Source organism: Antechinus flavipes, chromosome 5 (genome assembly GCF_016432865.1).
Source record: "Antechinus flavipes isolate AdamAnt ecotype Samford, QLD, Australia chromosome 5, AdamAnt_v2, whole genome shotgun sequence".
NCBI lineage: Eukaryota > Metazoa > Chordata > Mammalia > Dasyuromorphia > Dasyuridae > Antechinus > Antechinus flavipes.
The window spans coordinates 183,088,347-183,110,584 of record NC_067402.1 but is presented as its reverse complement, the minus strand read 5'-3'; the positions used below and the strand labels follow the sequence as shown (position 1 = coordinate 183,110,584).

The window sequence follows — 22,238 nt, the reverse complement described above, 5'->3', positions numbered from 1 at the left end:
ACTACAAAATGTCAAACATTTGCTTTTTCTTATCTTTGCTTTTTATTATTTGTTATAAGGACTAGCTTTCTGGGAAGGGTAAAAGAAAGGGATATTTTGGAAAATGTTTAAAAAACTAAATATTTGAATAAAATTATGAATGTGCTAATTTTTGGCCTAGGAGTTTCAATTTGATTTTTTTTTTTTCCTGTGGTACCCATTAACACTGCCTGTCCTCATGGTTTTTCTACCTAGTAGAGGCTAGACTACTCCTTGGGGATGATGTAGCAGAGATTCGTGCTTCCAATAGAGGATTAGATTATATGGCCTCTAACACTTCTTCCAGCTCTTGAGATTCTGATTTCTACAATGATCTTGAATAAGACACTTCAGCTCTTCCTTATAGATTGCTTGTTTAAAAAGGGTAACACATCTTCCCTGCTGACTGCCCCATTGATGTGATTATTTCTGTTAAGTGTTTTGATCTTTTTAAATGAAAGGAACTAAATAAACATAAAGGGCTCTTTTGTAACTTTAGAGTCTTGTATTAGGAAGTCTTGCATTAGGAAAGAGTGTTTCTATGATTATCTCTATTTTAGCCTTTGAAAGGCATTTTAGATTTGAATCACTTATAGAAGATACAAATAAAGACCTGGATGTTGCATTTTAATGGAACTACCATTTTAAAAAAGTATCTTGCTATAAAAACTTTCAGTTTTTTAAGTATAAATATCTAAACTTACATGTAATATTATCTTAAGTGGAACAAAGATGGCCAGTTTTGTTGAAGCTGAAAATATCAATAATTTTAATATCTTTAATTTTGGAAACTAGTACAAGACTATTGGGGCTTTGTCTCAGATGCTATTAGGAGTTTATATTTCCTAATGTTATGCCACAGTTCTCTTTAACTGTCCTGACTCAGTTTCCCTGTACGAGTTCCCTTGTCTCAGTTTCCTTTAACTGTTCTGTCTCAATCTCTTTAGTTGTAAATCACCCTCTGACCCAGTAAGACTGAGAATTATTTGTTCAAAGGTTATAAATTAGCAAGATAAACAAGAGAGTAGGCCTCCTGACTCTTTTCTGTCCTCAAGGATTTACAATATCCCTCTAAAATATTCCAAGATATCTCATTAATATCTTTACTTCTTTGTATTCAAACATCCTGTCTCTGGATTTTCTAGGATTTATGGCCTCCCTATCCTGATGGAGGTTTTCCCTCACTTCTTACCCCTTCCTTTGTTTAGAGAAAAGGTATTTAAGAAGTTGGGGTTCCTCCATTCATTGCTGGAGGCTAGCGGCTGGCGACTGTATGCTAGACGCTGGATTCTTTGGGATGACAGTCTCCTCCAGTCCTGAGACCAACATGGATTCCTTGGTCCCAGTATACTTATCTCTGTCTGACTGGATAATTTGAGACGAGAGTCCTGTCCAGTCAATCTTACTCTCCCATTAATAAAATATTGAAAACTCTCTAATCTCTCTCCTGCCTCAGTTTCTCCGGCATCACACTTTCAATCCTAATCTGGGAGTGCATTATGTATCCCTTTGCTCATTGTTGTCTTTTGTACTTGAGGACCAAAATGATATCATGCTATATCAATGTACAGTATGTGTGGCTGTGACTGATCAGACTAAAAGTAAGTTGGAAGGCTCTATCACAGGTCAGGTATTGGAGGGGAGATGTTTAAATTTGCATATTTCATGTTTCTATTAAGCAACTGTAGTTCTGCTTTGTTCATAGAGAATTAACACCTTCTTTGATGCAGACACACCATGTTGGACAGTCCTGTGCCAGTGTTTCCCATGTCTCACAATTTATACCAAAATTCTTCAGAGAGATCTTGAGAATGTCCTTGTCTCACTTCTGACCTCTGTGTGACGCTTGCCTTGTGTGAGCACTCAGTAAATAGTTTGTTAGGCGAATGCATGTTTGACATTCAAACAACATTGCCAGCTCAATGGAGTTGTGCTCCCTATGGGAGTTTAAATGTTTGGTAGTTCAGTTCAAGAATGGATCTCACTATCTGGTACCTTATCTTATGGGGTAAACTTCAAAATCTTCCTAAGAGAATTAAAGGAGAAGCAGTTCAATTTTCTGTCATAGGCTGGTATGTCGTCCAGATTTTATAGACATACAACAATATGGCCAGTATAACAGCTCTGTAGACTATAAGTCTGATAGGTAGCCACATTTCTCCCATACCTCTTTTCTGAACTTCCCTAAAAACTGGGAGAAATGTGGCTACCTATCAAAACAAAAGAACTTCTGTGATGTCCTGAAGGCTATTTATGGGCCAAAGATCTTTAGTACATCTCAAAACATTTTGTGCATCTGGGCTGATGGGCACACTACTTAGTGATAAGGACAGTAAGAAGGAGAAATAGGCTAAATACTCAACAGACTGTCATCGACCAATGTCAAAACCATTGACCATTTACCTTAAGGTGACATCTCATTGGAAGTTTAATTCCAATTGGAGAAGAGGTTTTTTGAATGCTTTCTGTATTACTTTGCAGCCAGTCAAGAGCTGACACCATTTGGAAGGCCATTACACCTTCCTTCTTCCTCCCCCCCCCACCCCAAGCTGACTTTCTCCATCACATCCATTATCCTGATGACAGATGTCCAGGAGGTGCCCATTGATTTCTCCTCTCCACATACCAATAGTAAACTCTAAGTGCATGGACACTATCTCACAACCCTTTTTTGGTTTCATGGCTTTGGGCACAGTTATTTATAGAGAGTAAGCATTCATTAAACATTTGTCTTTTATAGTAAGTTGGTTTTCTATCACATAACCCCTCACCTTTTTCTCTCCTAGGTTAATCAACTAAAAAGATTCTCAGAGTCAAGATTTGCAAAACTACTTGTACACATTTTAAATAAGAAACTTTGAATCAGTTTAATTTCTCTGCCCTTGGCCCTCCAGCATATAAAACAAATTCCTACCTTTTGTTTCTCCAATTTCTGTGATTCAGTTGATTCTTCTGCTTACAAGAAAGGTTCACTGCCCTGCTAGTTCTCCCCAAATTATCATTCTTTTCCACTTTAACTCTAGTTTTCTCCAGTTCCTTCCAAACCTTCTCTTCACCATATCCTCTAAAACTCTTTTCTATTATGAACAACATTTCCAACCCCTATTGCCATGTGTAAAACCTCTCACATTTCTTCCTTCTTTTGTGCTTACTGAAATTCAATTCTTCCAAAGACTCTCTTTAAGATCAATTGTTTTCCAATACATAGAGCAAGAGCAATAGGAATTGGCATATTACTTGAACTTCCCTATCATTTTATGACCTTTCTTTTGCCTTTCTCTCTAAACAAGTAGTTCTTCTCCCTTAAAATTCAATCCATGTTTTTTAGATCCTTGTTGTTGTCTTCATTGGACCTTTAGGTTATTCCTCCTCCTCCCTGGAGAGGGAGAAACCACTTTCTAGTCCATAATCTTCTTCTCTATCCTTGACCTCTGGAACTCACTGAACTCCTAGGTCTTCATCCTCCTCAAATCTCATGACTTCTAACTTTAGTTTGGCTCACTACCCACAATACTTAATTCTTCATACCCTTATTCAAATAAATTTGTTCCATTTCCTAGAATTTCTAATTATGCTTCCAAAAGTAGATGTGAAAAAATATCTTACTAATAATATACTTTCTTGTAAATAAAAATGAAAATTCTTGGTCTTTTAAAATTTCCACTCCTGTTTAAACTGTCAACTGGAAGATTCATTTAATAATTGCCTACTTTCCATCCTCTGAGACCAAAGGGCAACAGAAAGGCAATGAATTGAGTCATTTAAAAACAATCATACTATATGCAATTGTTTTTTGAAGTTCAAATATGTTAGACAATTTCTGAATGATGGACCTTAACAATTAGATGAAATGAGATATGATATAAGGCATTTTGCAAAACATAAAGCTCTATATAAATGCTAATCATTATTAAGCTTGTTTCAGCTAAATGTTCAACAACCTACTTCCTGGAGGTCATTGGAAAAATCATTGGCCCCTAAAGAGTAGCACAAGCTAACTACTAAGAAAAGATGTTTCATGAATAAGAGAAAAAAAAAAGACCTTGGAAAATCAGTAACCTAAAGCATAGTCACATTATAGCAGGAGAATCTATGTCAAAAGTGAACAAGGCATGAAGATTTGTAAATTCTTTTTTTTTTTTGGTAGGGGGGATTCAGGTGCTATCAATCTGCATGGCCACTGGATGTCCCCACTCTTCCTCAAATGTAGCTGAGGTATCATTCAACTGACAGTGACATTTTCCAGAGAACAATAAAAAAAAAAAATTACGCCAATAGCACTGTACATGTTTGGTCATGTTATGTGCCTTGGAAAGGAATGTGCTGAGGAGAGGAGGGTGCTAATGAATGTTTAACAATCAGATTTCCAAAAACACACTATATACTTTTAAATTTAATCTGCATTATTAACATTTTTTTCATCCCTTCCTTAAATCTAGATAATTAGCAGAATGGTAGATTAAACTTTGATTTATACCATGTTTGAATTTCAGGTGCAAGCTGGCTTTAGTGCATCCCTGGCTGTGGATCAAATTCATTGGAAGGGAATATTACTAAAATAAACTTTTCATCATGTTCTTTGGGTCAGTTTATTTAATCTTCTACTTCTCGCTAATCTTAAAAGTTTTTTAAAGTGCTCTAAGAAGCATAATGAGTATTGGAGGTACCTATGGTTGTTGCAACCATAGATGGAGCATCACAGAATCAGGGCAATACATAGGGGTTCCTGGTGTATACAGACCTCTCAGTCTGCTTTCTGAGAATAATCTTTTTTCTCTCTCTCTCTGAGTCAGCTCTTTGTTCTAGATATTCCTTTAAAAGTTGTCAAGAGTAATGCTCAGGCATTAATTTTATATCTAATATTTGTGTGGTACTTGATTTGTTCTTCACAACAACTTTGGGAAGTACTATTATATATATATATATATAATAATTATTATTATTAGAGAAAAGAAGGCTGGGACATCAATGTCATTGGAAAATGAACCTAAAAAATCTATTAACAAATTGGATTTCACTCAGTGTTACCACGGCAACATCAATTCATAAGTCCTCAGAGAGTTAACTTTGTTAAAAGAATTTATTTTGTTAAGGAGATATCTTTAAGTGTCCATGAAAGTTTTTATCAGTGGGCAATGTGGACTTTTTTGTCTTGTAGAATAAATTTTATACCTAAACTAAGGGCATTGCTTGAGATTACTTTCCATATTTTCCCTGAGTTAAAAAATGTTTTGTATCTAAAAACAATTACAGTCTGCCTTTAAAGCCCCACCTGAATCTCTATGGGAACTCTGAAATATTGCATAGTTTCAGTTTACACAAGATAGCTCCTTCTTCTTCTTTTTTTTTTTTTTTAATTGTACACCTTCCTTAGTACTAGTCCTAAGCAGAATTTGAAGTTTTTTTCATAAATGCTTTCTTTACTCTCAAATTCAATAAATTAAAGGCTGCTCAGTCAAAATGCTTAGTTACTCCTATCACATATGTAGGAACATCCTGTAACCCATATGATAGAATCTCATCAGATGAACTACCCCAGGTTCAAGATACTTTGAAAGTCCTCACTTTACAAAAATCTCATGAGCCTCCATCATTTATATGACACACAAATTCAAAGCAAAAAAATTTGATATAGCAATAAGAGAAAAGAACATTTCCTCTATAAATCTGGAATATAGCACATGGGTGAGTTTCTCTGTCTCTCTCTGTTTCTCTGTCTCTCTGTCTCTCTGTCTCTCTCTCTATTTCCTGTTATCTCTGTGAGCATTGCTCTTTGCTGCTTTTGCATAATTCTTGCAAGGAATAACTAATTCTACTGGGGATGAGGCTATAATATTTTTCTTAGCTTTCATCTTCTGGCTTTAGTTGGGAGTACTCAGACGAGATTCTATATCTATCTTCCCCAAAAACAAAGATTAAGCTCTGATATAACTCTTTTAGCTTAAAGTTCAGAGGTTTAGGATTTAACTTTTTAGGTAGACAGACCCTTCATATACCCACTATAAAGTTGGGGGAAAGTGTTACTGTTTCTCTCCTATACTGCTTTGTATTGAGATTCTGATCTCCAAGCTTCAAGAATAATAAATTTTTAGAACACCATTAACTAATATTTTGTAGACATTACTATTTTTTAACCTCAAATTTTTTTCACCAAGGAAAGGGTGGCTATATCAAGTGATTATCTGTTTTAGGACTAAGAACTCTCTATAACTCTAGATTAATATCTGATTACCAAAATAGAAACATTTAGGGGATATTCTTTACATCAAAGTGTCAAGACTTATATAAGTCTAAGGCTTCTTAGCTTAATAGCCCTGAGTATTGTTGATCTCTCATGCAAATGAAGAGAAAATGGCAAAGAAACAAAGTCCACATTATGGCACTTTAAATATCAATCTTTATTACATATAGGTGATTGACAGCAGTTGGAGGGTTGAAGATAGCTGGATAGTGGTTAGTTGAAGAGAAGAACTCTGAACTCATATTATAGGATTTTCTTTAGTCTTCCCATTCATTGGCTATCCCATCAGGATTATTGAAGCAGTAGGAAACATTGCAACTAGCAAAAAAGAACAGACAGACAGACAGACACACGGATAGATACACACTCAGAGGAATTCTGGGGAAGAGGCAGCTTCAAGGAGCTAGCCCTGGCAATCAAGAACTAATTGCAGAAAGGAACAAATGTTGGGAGTCCAGAGATATTGAAATCCAAGGAGATCTGCTGGAGGTCTTTATATAGAAAGGAAGGATGTCCAGAGTCTCTATTACTAGGGACTGCAAATTGCCTTTGCCATACATGTATCCAGAAGGTGTTCCTTATTAATATTATCCTTAAGGTTTGTGCCCAGTCTTCCCATGAGTATTATATATATTTGTGGGAGAAAAGAATATGTATATATTATAATATATAAATATATATAATAAAATATATATTTTTATTGCATATTTGTGGGCTCCAGGTTTATGAATATAAAGTTTTTGTAGCTACTACTTTTACCATGCTATCTCGATAAATATCTTTATTAAATGTTAATTGAGTCTATAGGATTATGTCTATGGGAAGCATATCAGTGAGTTAGCTGTAGTTTTAGAAAAGTGATCTCTTGGGGTGAATTTATCAGGAGTCAGTAAAAGTAAGAAGAATCCTCTCATCAATCCTGAGAATCCTACAGGTTGTGAGTTCCCAGGCCAAGTAGATAGTAACAGGAATTCTATGACAGAGATGTGATATTCCTGTGGGCTGGTATTGTATATTTCTAGTGTTGGCAAAAGAGTAATCAAGGAAAAAGGGCAATTTGGTTTGGATTTTAACTGGTCTTGAAAAGAGATGGAATATGGCAGGTCTTAAGAGGAAATTTGGAGGCAGATTTCAGTCTTTTGGGATGTATTTAAAGTAATAGAAGATTGAATATAAAAACAATGAGTGGGAAAAGCTTAAAAAGAAGAAAGGCAGAAGTTAATGTATATTTTTATATTGTGCTTCCTAGGTCTGAAACACTTTCCTTGAAACAGCCACACAAAGAGGACATTGTAATTGTTATTGTCCTTATTTTACAAATGAGGAAATTGAAACTGAAGGAAATTAACTGACTTGTCCAGAATCATGTGATTAGAGAGTCATGGAGGTGGGACTTGAACTCTGTTTTTCTGATATTCTGTCAAATCACTGTCCACTATATCACAAACTCATCCACAATTTGTGATTAACCTAAAAAGAAAGTTTGAATGAGAGACTAGTAATTTCTTTGAGTTCTTCAACCCAGCAACCTAACTGAGGAACTGTACGAGCATTTGTAAATTTAGACTTCAGAATCAAGCACTCTGCCATCCTGGTGCACAATGGGTTGCATATGGTGATTTGCAGCTACCGTATGGGATGAAACTCCTGCCTCAAGAGAAAGTTCCTCTTGTTCACTGTGGTTGTGGGAAGCAGATTGGTTGTTGAAGTGTTATTAGTAATGTGAATTACTTCTGGACAGCTTGAATTGAAAGATAATTTATTCTCTGTGAACTTCTAATTGCAGAAAAACAGTTCATTCACTGCCACATTTGTCCATCTTGTTTGTTCCTCTCTTTTGGGCATGTTAGGCTGCAGATAATAAGACAGATCAGCCCAAACTGCAAAAGAAATAAAACTCTGCACTCTTGGAGAGTTTATGGAATTTGATTTATATGGGTTTCCTTTTTCATTTGTGAAAGTTTTAAAGTTCAGGAAAGCAATAAACTATATTTGTTGAGTCAGAGTTGATAGGATCATAGATTTAAAAGCTGGAAGGTACCTCAGAGATCATCAAGTTTTATTCTTTAATTTCATAAATGAGGAAACTGAGGCTTAAAGATGTTAAGTAAGACTGAAAAGAAGGAAGTCACAAGAAAACCCAGTTTTCTTTAACTATCTCAGAATAGCAAGAATTGTGCTAAAGTAAAATGGCATGTAGTGTAGTAGAGAAGTCAGTAGAATCAGAATTAGAATGACTAAGTGTCAAAAACTTATAGATTTTGTTGAGTAAGGAAGTGACATGGTCATCTAGAAATTGTAGAAAAACCACTTGCCACTTGTGTGGAGAATATATGGGAATGAAAAGAGACTTGAAATAGAGAAACCAAATATTGCTGTAGTCCAAATGAGAAGTGATGAGGCATTGAAATAGGAAGGCACTTGTGTGATTAGAAGTGATGATACACATGAGAAAGATGGTATACATAGAGAAACAAAATTTGCAGTTGATTAAACATGTGAGGTAAGAGTGAAAAGACAGAAATATTAGTCAAGCTTGAGAAAATGGGTGACTGAAATATTCATGGCATCCTCTAGAAAAACAAAGAAGTTCCAAAAGGAAATTTTTAAAGGGAAAGTTAATGGGCTTCTTTTGTTGAGATTGAAATGTCTATAGAAAATACTATTAGAATATCCAATTCAGTTGTTGGTGATGTGTGGGCTGGTGTTCTTGAGAGAGTTAAAGCTCAGAGATGACAACTGATCCCATAGGAGCTGATGAAGTCCTCCCAAGTGAGAGTGTGCAGCAAGAAAATTAAAGAGAACCCAGGCTACAGAATTTTGAAGGATATTCACAGTTAGTGGGGTTGCCATGGATGAATATCCAACAGAGGAAACTAGAAAGCAGTCAGACACATTGAAAGAAAATCAAGAACTATTGGGACAGCTAGGTGATGCAGTGGACCAATCCTGAAGTCAGGAAAACCTGAGATCAAATCTGGCCTCAGACACTTAACACTTCCTAGCTGTGTGACCCTGGGCTTAACCCCAATTGCCTCAGAAAATAAACAAATAAGAACTATCACAACAAATGAGACCAAAGATTATTCAGGAGGAGAAGTTTGTCAATAGTATTGAATGCTTCAAGGAAGTTAAGAAGGATAAGGACTGAGGATAGGACATGAGATTTGTCAATTAAGAAATCATTGTTAACTTTGGAAAAGAAACTTCTGTTGAGTGTTGAGTTTGGAAGCAAAAGTACCTAGAGTTTAGAAGAGAATGAGAGATGAAGTGGTAATACTGATTATAGATGTATTTTTCAAAGATTTTAAGTGAAAAGGAGAAGAAAGATATAAGATGGTATCTAATGAGGACAGAAGGATCAATTGAGAATTTCTTTAAGATTAGGAGAAACATAGATAGATCAATAGACAACAGTGAAGGAGTCAGTAGACAGGGAGACTGAAAATAAGAACGAGAGTAGAGTAAGATAGCAGAGTTAATATGCTGGAGAAAGTGTGAGAGGATGGGATCAAAAATAGATGTAAAGGTATTGGTTTATCAGGAGGGACCACTTCTCCATTAGAGCCTAGAGTGAAGAAAGAGTTAGTGATGAAGGTAAGGTTGAGATGCCATGGGACCTCAAAGGAGAAGAGGCTAATTTTTAGAATGTCTTCTGTGATGATGGATATAAAGAATCCGTTTGTTATCTACAGTTGTTTTAAATATAATTTCTCTTTCTATCTCTTGCTATTGGACTTTGTTGGTAATACGTAGAAATGCTTATGATTTATATGAATTTATTTTGTATCCTGCAACTTTGCTAAAGTTGTTGTTTTTAATAGTTTTTAATTGATTCTCTAGAATTCACTAAGTATACTATCATGTAATCTGCAAAGAGTGATAATTTTGTTTCCTCATTACCTACTCTAATTCCTTCAATTTATTTTTCTTCTCTCATTGCTAGTGTTAACATTTTTAACACAATATTGAATACTGTGGCCAACTTTGTTTCACCCCTGATCTTATTGGGAATGGATCTATTTTATCCCCATTTCATATGAGGCTTGCTGATAGTTTTAGATGCTATTTTTCATTTTAAGGAAAACTCCATTTATTTCTAAGCTTTTTAGTGTTTCTAGTATTTTGTCAAATGCCTTTTCTGCATTAAAGAATCAATTATGGAAGAAGAGAAGGAATACCTTGTGGTAAATGATGTAAAAAATTCTTAAGATGTGGTGAACGAATTGGGAAGTATAGAATGTGCAGAGTAGAATGTAGTATAGAATTGAACAATTTAACTTTAGGGTGTTGTTTGGTAAATAAGGAAAGAAGAGATAGAAACTATGAGAGCATTGAGGGATGAAGAAGTTGTATCTCTAAATGAGGACACATAGAGGTTTTAGATGGGTAAGGGACATAAGGAGAGTAATGATAGAAGATTTTATGAAAAAAGAATTTATAAACTTGATCATGGAATATGAACATTTATAAGCAATGGTGAGATAAAGGATCTGACTATCCTTCTGTATTACTGAGATAGAATGGAAAAGATCAAGGAATTGGGAGGTTATTGTATATGAGAGGACAACAACATATGTGTTGGTATCCCTTAGTGTAAGGTCAGTGGTTGGTCTATAGAGGAAAATTATCATTCAGGCAATGAATTCGTTGAGAAAGGAAGGAAAGTATATTAAGTATTGATAGCTACCACAAGAATCTTGATCATGTGCTCATATTGCATAGTGGAAACCATGTTTAACAATCAGAAAGGCTGCAAAGAAAAAGTTGATGGAATTAATGGGGCAATAGGACTTGGGGAAGTGGATTATTATCTCTTAAGGGAAGTTGTGATTTTATGTCATAAACACTGGTATAGATTTACTGACCATAAGCGCTGAGTTTAGGCAGAGGGTGTGCATGCTTGATGGTCTTAGTAGATGATGGGAACAACTTTGCTGATGATGTTAGATGACAGTAGGTAAAAGTTTTCTCTGTTTCTCAGCCCTACTTTATGATCTCTTGCAGGGGAATGACTATCTTGAAAAGAGATGGAGGAAATGGTGATGTAGTACAACTAGTAAAATTCATTCTAAAAGGAAGAGAAGAAACTATTGCTCTTTTACAATTCTACATTGTCTAAGGGTCAGTGAGGTAACAAAGAGAGATAAGTCTGGGGCTCCGGGTGTTGGTGGTAGTACTTCCAAAAACTAAAATGAAAACTAAGTTGTTAACAAAGGGACATGGGAGAAAGAAGGAAATAACTTAGTATTTCTTGTATTTGGAACATTGAAGAAGAAACCCTTTTAGATATAGCAATGGAATAAGAATAAGATAGAAATCTCATCTTGCTCATCTGAGTGGAATGATTACTTGATGGGCTTATGAGGGCAAGGGAATAAAATGATTAAAAAGTTATTGGGGGAAAGTCAAACAATTTGATGCATTTCCTTTTAAAAGGAAATTGTATTTTGCCATTAGAAGTAAGATACCTTTCCTTCATATTTAGACAAATCCACAACCAATGCATGAAATTGAATGTTGTCATACAAAGAAAGGGTAAAGAGGAATAAGTCAAGATAATGAAGTAAAAAGAAGTAGTGTAGTTGACTTCTTTCTCATAACATTCTCCTGGATCTGATAATATTGAATTTCTTGCAATTTCTTGAACAAGATATTCCACTTCCAGGTATTTCTGTTGGCAGTTAGCATGCCTGAAATGTGATTCCTTTTTTTTTTTTTTTTAAGTCTCAGCTAAAATCCCATCTTTTATAGGAAATCTTTTCTAATTCCCTTTATTTTAGTGTTTTTCCCATTGATTATTGGCTCTCTTCCCATTGATTATTATCAATTTTATCATGTGTATAGTTGTTGTGTGTTGTTTTCCCCAATTAGTCTGTGAGCTCCTTGATCGTATAGTCTGTCTTTTACATTTATTTATATCCAAGTACTTTGCACAGTATTTGGAACATAGTTGGCAATTGATAATTTTTTTGGAAATACTGATTCAGGATAAATCAAGGGAGAGATTAGTTATAAGAAAAAAAAAACTCTAGCTGTGGAATATGCATCATAAAAAGGAAAGAAAAAAAGAGAAGATGCTATGTTTGAGCTCTGGGTGAGGGAAAGAGAAGAGAATCAGGAGAACAAACATAATATATGAAGTCCAGAGTACTAATCCTTAGCACACTGCTTCTTTCTCACCAACTTCTTTTTCTATATACTTGCATGGCTGTAGTTGCCATCTGCAAGGCTCTTTGCGCCCAAGAACATAAAATCTGACAATGCTTCCATTTCTTCTCCCTCTATTTGCCAGGAAATGATGAGGCCAGTTGCCATGATCTTAACTATTTTTTCTTTTTGCGCTGTTGTTTTTCAGTTAAGCTTCATCAAGAGACTTTTAATTCTTCTATACTTTCTTTTATTAGAGTGGTATTGTCTATGTGTATCTGAGATTGTTCATGTTTTTCCTGGCAACATTAATTTCTAGCTTTTGATTCATCTAGATTGGCATTTCACATGATATAGTCTGTATATAATTTAAATAAGTGGGTGACAATATTTAGCTTTTTCATATTCCTTTCATACTCTTAAACCAATTAATTGTTCCATGTTTCATTCTAACTATAGCTTCTTGATCCATGTACAGATTCCTCAGAAGGCAAGTAAGATGATTTGGGACTCCTATTTTTTTTTGAGGACTTGTCACATTTTGTTGTCCACACAAAGGCTTTAGTGTAATCAATGAAGCAGAAGTCTTTCTGGAACTCCCTTGCTTTCTCCATAATCCAGTAAATGTAAGTATTTTTGTCTCTAGTTCCTTTGATTCATTGAAAATCTACCTGCACTTCTGGTAATTCTTAGTTCACATATTGCTGAAGTCAAGCTTGTAGAATTTTAATCATAACCTTGAAGGCATGTGAAATGAATGCAATTTTAAAGTAATTTGCACACTCTTCGGCATTATCCTTCTTTAAGATTGAAGCATAAAATATATTTTTTTTCCTAAATCGGTGGCCACTGTTGAATTTTCCATATTTGCTGGCATATTGCATATAGATCTTAAATAACATCATTTTTTTTTTCAGATTTTAAATAGCTCAACTGGTATTCTGTCACCTCCATTAGCCTTATTGTTAACAATGCTTCTTAAAACTCACTTAATTTCATTCTCCTGTAGGTCTGATTCTAGATCAGCAACCATGTTCTTATGGTTATCAGTGTTAAGATTTTTCTTGTATAGTTGTTTTGTATATTCTTGCTATCTTTTAATCCCTTCTGCTTCTTTCAAGTCTCTACCATTTTTGAATTCTATCATAAGCATTTTTGATGAAATGCTCCTTTGATATAAAGTCTCTACTACTTTTGTCTTTTATTATAGCCATTTTTTTTTTTTTTTTGCATGGGATGGGCCTTTGATAACTAGTTTTTTCCCATTCTTTTTTCCTCCTTCTCTTTCTTTTCATTGCTCATTTAGGAAAACCCTATCTCTCCTTGTGATTCTACGGAATTTTACATTCAATTGACTATATCTTTCCTTTTCTCCTTTCCCGTTTTTTTATTTTTTTATTTTTTTCCCTCTCAGCTATTTGTAAAACCTTATCATGCATGCATTTTTTTGAGATAGTTTTCTGTTTTTGTTGTTGCCAGTTATCTATAACCACATTTTAAAAATGCTCCACATTACTAATTTAAGAAATGCAGATTAAAGCAACTCCAAAGTTTCATCTCACACTCATAATACTGGAAAGGATGACAAAAATGGAAAATGATGAATATTGAAGGGCCTATAGGAAAACAGGCATATTAAAGTATTATTAGTTGAGTTGTGAATTGGTCTAGCCATTCTGGAAAGCAATTTAGAATTATACTCCCTAAATTATTAAACTCTGAATGTCCTTTAATACAACTCTATCACTACCAGGACTATAGGACTACAGCCTACCGAGCTCAAAGAAAGAGGAAAGGGTTTCTCTCTCTTTTTCTCTGTCTCTCTCTGTCTCTGTCTGTCTGTCTCTCTCTGTCTCTGTCTATCTCTCCACACATACACTCATATTTGTGTGTGTGTGTGTGTGTGTGTGTGTGTGTGTGATAGAGAAGAACTAAGGGGATGCCTACCAATTGAGGAAATGATTAAACAGATTATGGCATATTTATATAATGGAACATCATTATAAGAAATTATGAATGTGATGGCTTCTTAAAAATCTGGGAAGACTCACATGAACTGATGCAAAATTAAATAGGCAGAAGAAGTAGAACAATTTATACAATAACTATAACATTGTAAAGACAAACAACTTTGAGACTTAGGAACTCTGATCTGTGCAAAGACAAACCATGATTCCAGAAGATAGATGTTGAAAAAACCCACCTCCTGACAAAGAAGTAATATATATTTGAAATAGAGAACAAAATATAATTTTTATATGGTCAGTGTGGGAATTTGTTTTGCTTGATAATGCATCTTTCTTAAAAGTTTTCTTTTTATCTTTTTTTTTCTCAGTGGGAAAAGGGAAGTAAGGAGAAAAAAAGTTTGTTAATTAAAAAAATAACTTAAAGGAAGATTTTTTAAAAAGAATAGGATATAGAATAAAGAATATCATCATCAGTTGAAGATAGGATTATCCTGGGTCAGTCCTATGCTCTTGGGTCACAGAATATTCTTTCAAATATCTTTTCTCTCAGGTCTCAGTTATTGACACAAACAGAACATAAGAATATTTCAGAGAAGACCTTATATTGTCAGTTTGTTTTTTTCCTTCTGTATGATAAAAAGAGCAAATGCCTGGAGGGATAGAGAATTCTTGCCACTGAGTAGCTGAAAAAAAAAAAAATAGAGTAAAGAGATCCAAAACTTTGCTTGCCACTGAGCATACCATAAAAATACAGTATGAAACCCAGCAGGCTTCTGCAAACAAAGTGTTCCTTTAAGTTAATTAGTATTATTTAGAAAATGAACTCTTCTGCTTATTTACAAAGCTACAGATTTATGTAAAGCAAAACCAATTATACTTAATGCCTATACTGTTCCAGGTGCTCAGTGACAGTGTTGCTAAGCACTAGAGATTAAACTACTCTTTGAAAATGTCTTGTTCCAAATGGAAGAATGCATAATAGCTGTGTTTTTAACTGACATTAATATTGCCAAATTAGTTGTTTTTCTAGGATTACTATTGGTTAATAATTCCATGGGTTATCTTGTATTGTATAGGAACAACTAGAGGTTTAATATTCATTTTTTGGATATGATCTACACATTAATGAATTACAAAAAGATTAGGGGAAAAAAGGACAAATTTCCAATTAACAATAAGATCTATTGAACAATCCTCATCAGAGGCCTGAGAGTGTTTTGACCATCTGATTCCCTGTTAGAAACCAATTCTGCAATGGTATATTTTGACTTCTGCAACAGAAAAGGACTCCTTTTGTGTGTGTGTGTGATGGAGGCCCATAAAGTCCCAAAGAGAGTGTGTATAGCTCTTCACTTATCTTTAAAATAGAACTGGAAACACCTGGAATTTTATAGCAGTTGCTTGGCAAAAATGAATATGCATACCACAACAAGTCAGATTTTGCACATCTTTTGTTCTACAAATCTAAAATCTTTTACATGCACTCTAAAGGGATTTAATACTACAGCCATAATAGTAAACTTTACTTATCTTGTGCTTAAATAGCAGATACTATAGAATAAAATGATAGCTTCTACCCTCCTTTCCCCACCCTTTCCCCAGATTTCAAATTGGAAATCAGACATGGGTTATCTGGCTTTCCAGGTCTTACTTTACTGCAAAGCAGTCACTTTCTCTGCAGATGGCACACTCCAGATATCTAAACTAGTATCACAGTAGCAGTGGAGATAGAATAAACTTTAGGACTAAAGATTTCCTTCTAGCACTTCTGTTGGTTACTCTGGCCATTTTTCTGGTCAGTCAATATCCCCATAACCTTTTTTAGTTCTTTCTTTTTTTCCATAGTTTGTATATTCTCATTATTTCATATAAGCCTGATAGATCCAACACAGTCTGCCACCTCTTTTGATCATTGGTTCTTTAGGGGGAACTTAACCTTTAAACTTAGACCATGTTTTCTAATCATCTAATTTAAATCTTGGTTAGGGTAACATATAGGTAATACACAGATATGATTATGATCCTCAGAGAAATCTATCATCTGCTGAGGTGTATTTTATGTTTTTGCTTAAAGTTACAAAAATAAAAAATAACAAGCCTTGTGGTTAATATTATGAATGTTGCTTTTCAATATCTATGCTCTCTCTACATTAGGAATACATTAGAATTTCTCAATTTGAAAAGTAGCACAGTAATATCTATAGGTTATTTTATGGCATCCATTAATTAGTTTTAAAATAACTTCATGTAATAAAATATTCATGTGAAAGCATAATTTTTTTACAAAATCTAAATTTCTTTTTGAAAAAAATATATATTTTTTAATTTCAAATTTTCTCTCTCCATCTATCCCTTTTTATTTTTTACTAAAATACCCATTATGCATATGAAGTCATGCAAAACATAAAATCTAAATTTATGTCTTTCCAAATTAAACAGAAAAAGTGATAATGATGACATAAATCTCAAAAACAATGGGTATACATCAAGCTACACAAAGCACTCAGCCTGAAAGTTACAAATTAAAAACAATGTGATGACAGATCAAATCCAGTTTCACAAGGTTGTCTCATAATCATCAATAGTGGAAGAAAATTCCACAATACTGTCATAATATTTTAGATATTGGTCATTTTGGAGCAGTGTTTCTTCAACATGATGTCCTCTGGTTCTCTGGTTATGAAACTGATTTATATCGCAGTATCTAAGGAGAAGGAACAGGAGAAAAAGGAAGAAGAAAAGTAAGAAAAGAGAACAGCTCCTATAATTACGATAGTTATTATTTTCCTATATTTAAGATAATGTCTGTGGCAAGTATACATAGCTACATTCTTCTTCTTTTTTCTTTTTGCTGAGGCAATTGGGGTTAAGTGACTTACCCAGGGTCATACAGCTAGAAAGTGTTAAGTGTCTGAGGACATATTTGAACTCAGGTCCTCCTGACTTTAAGGCTGGTCCTCTATCCACTGCACCACCTAGCTGCCCCTTCCCTTTTCATTTTTAAAGCCTTTTAGGAAAATGATCAACTAGCCTAAAATGTATCCTCAATTTGAAGAGAATGGATTTCAAGTTGGTCAGAGGAATTGTAAGTAGGATCCTTTCTTTTTCACTGCTTGTGTGTTACTGAGTAAATTGTTTAATCTTATATATTTTTTCTTTCAGCTAGATGAGTGGAGTAAGATTTAAATGGCCTTTAAGTGTCTCTCATAACTTTAAACCTGTTATCATATATCATATGCTAAAATTCTGTTGTGTGAATTAGCTCAGGTGGAATGAGAAACTTTTAGGACTGGTAACTTAAAGAGAGAAAGAGAAACAACTCTGATGAGAAGGGGGAAAGAGAATTATCTAAATTAGAGGTCCTTAAAACAGAATCCATGCATTCTTTTCAGGAGGCTTGTGAATTTTTTAAAAAATATATTTCAATAACAATATTTCAGTACAATTTTGTTCCTTTGTAATTCTCTTACATTATTTGAAACACCTAAGAACATTATTTTGAGAAGGGATCCATGATACAAAAAACCCTACCCCCTAGTCTAAAGAATAAGAAATGTAAAAGGATGGAGAAGTCACCTATCAACTTGGAAGACAGCTAGCTGTTGGATAGGACGAGTACAAAAGATAATGTGATCATATCAGAATTATGTCAGAGGTACTAAAGTTCAGAATGAACCAACTTTGATGAGGAAATGAAAACTATATTGGACAAAAAAAGGGATTCTCAATTTTTTTCACCCATGGCAGTCTGGTAAAACCCATAGATCCCTTTTAAAAATAATGATTTAACATATATAAAATAAAATAAATAGTATTTGAAAGGAAATCAATTAAATCAGAATAGGGTTATTAAATTAAAAAAAATGAATATCAGATAAAAATCCTTAAGTGAGGATAACTGCTTAGTGAGGTTAGTATGATGATAACTAAAAACCCAGAGAATTTTTATTTTAATTCTATTTTCTTTGAAAAAGAAAATTATCCTTACTCTAGAAAGGGAAGAACAAATATGAAAAATGGGAAGTTCATACTCAAGATAATTAAGCAGATGGTAAGAAAGCATTTGGCTTTCCTTGATGAATTCAAGTCACCCAGTCTAGGTGAACTATATCTTTGTACTCTGAAGGAATTAGGAGATGCAATTGCTGGACTTCTGTCAATGATCTCTGGAAAAAGCATGGAGAATGGGAGAGGCACTGAAGCACTGGGAACAAGCAAATGTCCTGATTTTTTAAAAAAAGGAAAGGGAATTGAAAATATTGCTTGTAAGCTAGAAAGTTTGGCTTTGATTTCTGGGGTGGGGAGAGAAAAAATAAACCCTAAAACATATTACTAAAGAGATGTTTAGTGAATATCTCATAAAAAAGAGGTGATCATAAAAAGCTAAGTACACTTCATCAAGAGCAGGTCACTCCATACTATCCATATTTCCTTTTTCTTATGGGATTATAGACCATAAGAATATTTTATATGTAATTTAATATTTTTACCAAGTCATTAAATCTTTTATGCTTTTCTTGTTGGAAAGGAGAAATCTTCACTACATAATAGTATAACTAAATGGTTTCAGAACTGGCTGGATAACAAGATCTAAAGTCATTAGTGATTTGAGATTAATTTGGAAGGAGGATCCTCATGGAATAGACAACCAAAATTCTTCTTAGGGACCTGCTTGCTTTGACCTACCTAACAAATGTGTCAACAATTTAGGAAGCTCATGGAAGGAAAGTTTTCAAAATTCAATGATCCCGAGCTGCTAGAAAAAATTCACATATTGAGTCTTGTGTGGAGTCAAGATGTCAGAGAGTAGACAAGTCTTAGTCTGAGCTCATCCTGTCTTTCCTTAGATCAACACTAGATCAAGTCTCTGGATTTTGGAGTGATAGAACCTACAAATATTTGGAGAGTAACAAATTTCAAGCAGAACATATTTTTTTTGTTTTTTAAAAATATTTTATTTAATGATAACTTTATATTGACAGAATCCATGCCAGGGTAATTTTTTTTTACAACATTATCCCTTGCACTCGTTTCTGTTCTGATTTTTCCCCTTCCTCCCTCCACCCCCTCCCCTAGATGGCAAGCAGTCCTATATATGTTAGATATGTTGCAGTATATCCTAGATACAATATATGTTTGCAGAACTGAACAGTTCTCTTGTTGCACAGGGAGAATTGGATTCAGAAGATAAAAATAACCCGGGAAGAAAAACAAAAATGCAGATAGTTCACATTCGTTTCCCAGTGTTCTTTCTTTGGGTGTAGCTGCTTCTGTCCATCATTTATCAATTGAAACTCAGTTAGGGCAGAACATATTTTGGAAGAAATTTAGGAAAGTTCTGTCTCAATTAGGGAGGGAGGTGGTCCAGCATGGGTGCAGTGCAGGGATCCAGAGTGGAGAGGTATCCACAGTTGAGAGAATTGGCTGGGTGGCTCTTTGTCAAAATATAGCAGTTTTGGCTACTCTATTCTGATTCAGAAGCCAATGGATCAGCAGACTAGCTGTGAGACCTCTGATGCAACTATAGAAGACAAAGAATGAACTCTTGGACCCCAGCCATGCCCACCCAGCACAGGAAGGAAGTCAGCAGTACTGGCCCCAGAGCAGCATGAAGCTGCTGTTGACTATAGAGAAAGCTTGGGACAATCTTTCCTTTTCCCTAAGAGCAGACCTCAACCTTTAAAAATGAGCAAAATAGCAAAAAAGAGCTCTGACTATAGATAAGAGAAGGAAAAACATGGAGAGAAGAAAGAACAGACCTCAAACTCTGAGGACACTGAAGGCAAAATGTCTCCAGATGAAACCTCCAGGGGTGATATGAGGTGATCTCCAAATGTAAAAAGGCTTTATTAGAAGAATTCAAATAGGATCTTAAAAGAGAGTTAGAAGAAAAATGAGAAAAGGAAATGAGAGTTTGGAAAAGAAAATGCTGAACTATTTGAAGAAAACTCCTTAAAATAGCTTTGGTGAAATGGAAAAAGAAACAACTCCTTATAAATAGATTTGGCTAAATGGAAAAAAAAAACACAGTTCCTTGAAAAACAGAATTGGTGAAATGGAAAAAGAGAATAACTTCCTAAAAATAGAATTGGCTAAATGGAAAAAAAATTCAATGAATAAAATAATTCATTTAAAAGTTCAATTGGTCAAATGCAAAAGGAGGTAAAAAAGTTAACTGAAGGAAATAATTCACTAAAAATTATAACTGAACAAACGGAAATGAATGACTTGATGAGACCTCAAATGTAATGGGCTGAGGCTTGAGTTGATGCACTGAGGTCCCAAGCACATGAGGCTAAATAGTAATTGGACCATACTTTATTAATATATAAGCTTGGAGAAAGAATGGCCCCCGCCCACTCTTTGTGCAAGTCCTGATGTGTTGTATAGGAAATGACAATTTTGGTGGGTGGAGGCAGGGGAGTGGAAAAGGAAGGGGAAAGAGAGACTTTTGGGATTGTTGTTGCAACAGTTAGCTCAGCTCAGATCTCTCTCTGTTAGCTGGCTTCCTGTCGCAGCTGCCCATATTGCTATCGCAATCTTTATTCACCTCTTCACCTTAATAAATATTGAAGATTTTTCCCTTAACCTGAATTCCTGACTCTGGCTGATTTTAAATACGCGGTCATTACACTCAAAAATCAGTCAAACAAAACCAAAGGAAAACAAACAAATAGAAAAGAATGTAAAATACTTTGTCAGAAAAACAACTAACCTGGAAAATAGATCCAGGAGAGATAATCTAAGAATTATTGAACTACCTGAAAACCATGGTGAAAAAAAAAAAAGTCTAGATAAAGTCAAGAAATCATCAAGTATGTACTGAGGCTAAAATAGCCACTGAAAAAAATCAATTGATTACCTTCTGAAAGAGATCTCAAAATGAAAACTCCAAGGAATGTCATAGGTAAATTTTTAGAATTATCAGCTCAAGGAGAAAATATTGCAAGCAGCTAGAAAGAAAAATTCAAATATTGAAGAGCCATAATCAGGATTACCCAGAACCTAGAAGCATTTGAAAGTCTTGAAGGAATATGATATTCTGGAGAGCAAAGGAACTTGTACTGCAGGCAAGAATCAACTATCTAGCAAAATTAAGCATTATCTTGCAGAAGGAAAATGGATTCAACAAAATAAGGGAATTTCATTTATTTTTTATGAAAAGGTCAGAACTAAACAGAAAATTTGATCTTCAAATACAGAATTCAAGAGAAGTATGAAAAGGTAAAAAGGGAAGAAAAAAACTATGTTGTTTTTTTTTTTTAAAGATTAAATAATTTACATGTCTGTAAAGGAAGATGATATGTTTCATTCTTAAGAACTGTATCTTTGTTAGAGGTATACTTATAGCGTGTAGATGTAATTTGACTTTATTGTGATGATATAAAAAAGAAACTAGGCATGGAAAAAGGATTATGCTGGAAGAAGAGGAAAGGGAAAGTAAAATGAGGTAAATTACATCACATGAAGAGAGAAAAAAATCTATTACAATTGAGGAAAAGAAGGGAAAGGGATGAGCATTGTGTGAACCTTAATCTCATAGGATTTGACTCAAAAAGACATATTTAGTTTGATAGAGAAACTTGTCTCACTCTATAGGAAAGTGGGGAAGAAAAAGGGAAAGAGAAGTGGGAGGCTAATAGAAGAGAGAATAGAAGTAGAAGGGGAAAGGGATAAAAAAGAAGGGAGGGACTGTAAAAGGAGAAGGCTTATTGAGGGAGATGGTGGCCAGAAATAAAACACTGGTGAGGAGAGAAAGAGGGAAAGGAAAGAGAAAAGTATAACTTGGGGAAAATAAGATGGTGAGAAATATGGACTTAATAATTGTCATTGTGAATGTGAATGGGATCAACTTTCCCATA

At 34.4% G+C, this 22,238-nt stretch overlaps 1 protein-coding gene across 1 annotated transcript in view; it reads right to left on the bottom strand.

Moving 5' to 3' along the window:
• Nucleotides 1-16,932: 16,932 nt before the first annotated feature.
• SLC15A5 (solute carrier family 15 member 5) overlaps nt 16,933-22,238 on the bottom strand; it is a 221,551-nt gene continuing 216,245 nt past the window's right edge. The window contains exon 10 of the mRNA XM_051962427.1: nt 16,933-17,080. Within this exon, the coding sequence (XP_051818387.1) occupies nt 16,933-17,080 (148 nt within the window). The remainder of the gene's footprint in view (nt 17,081-22,238) is intronic.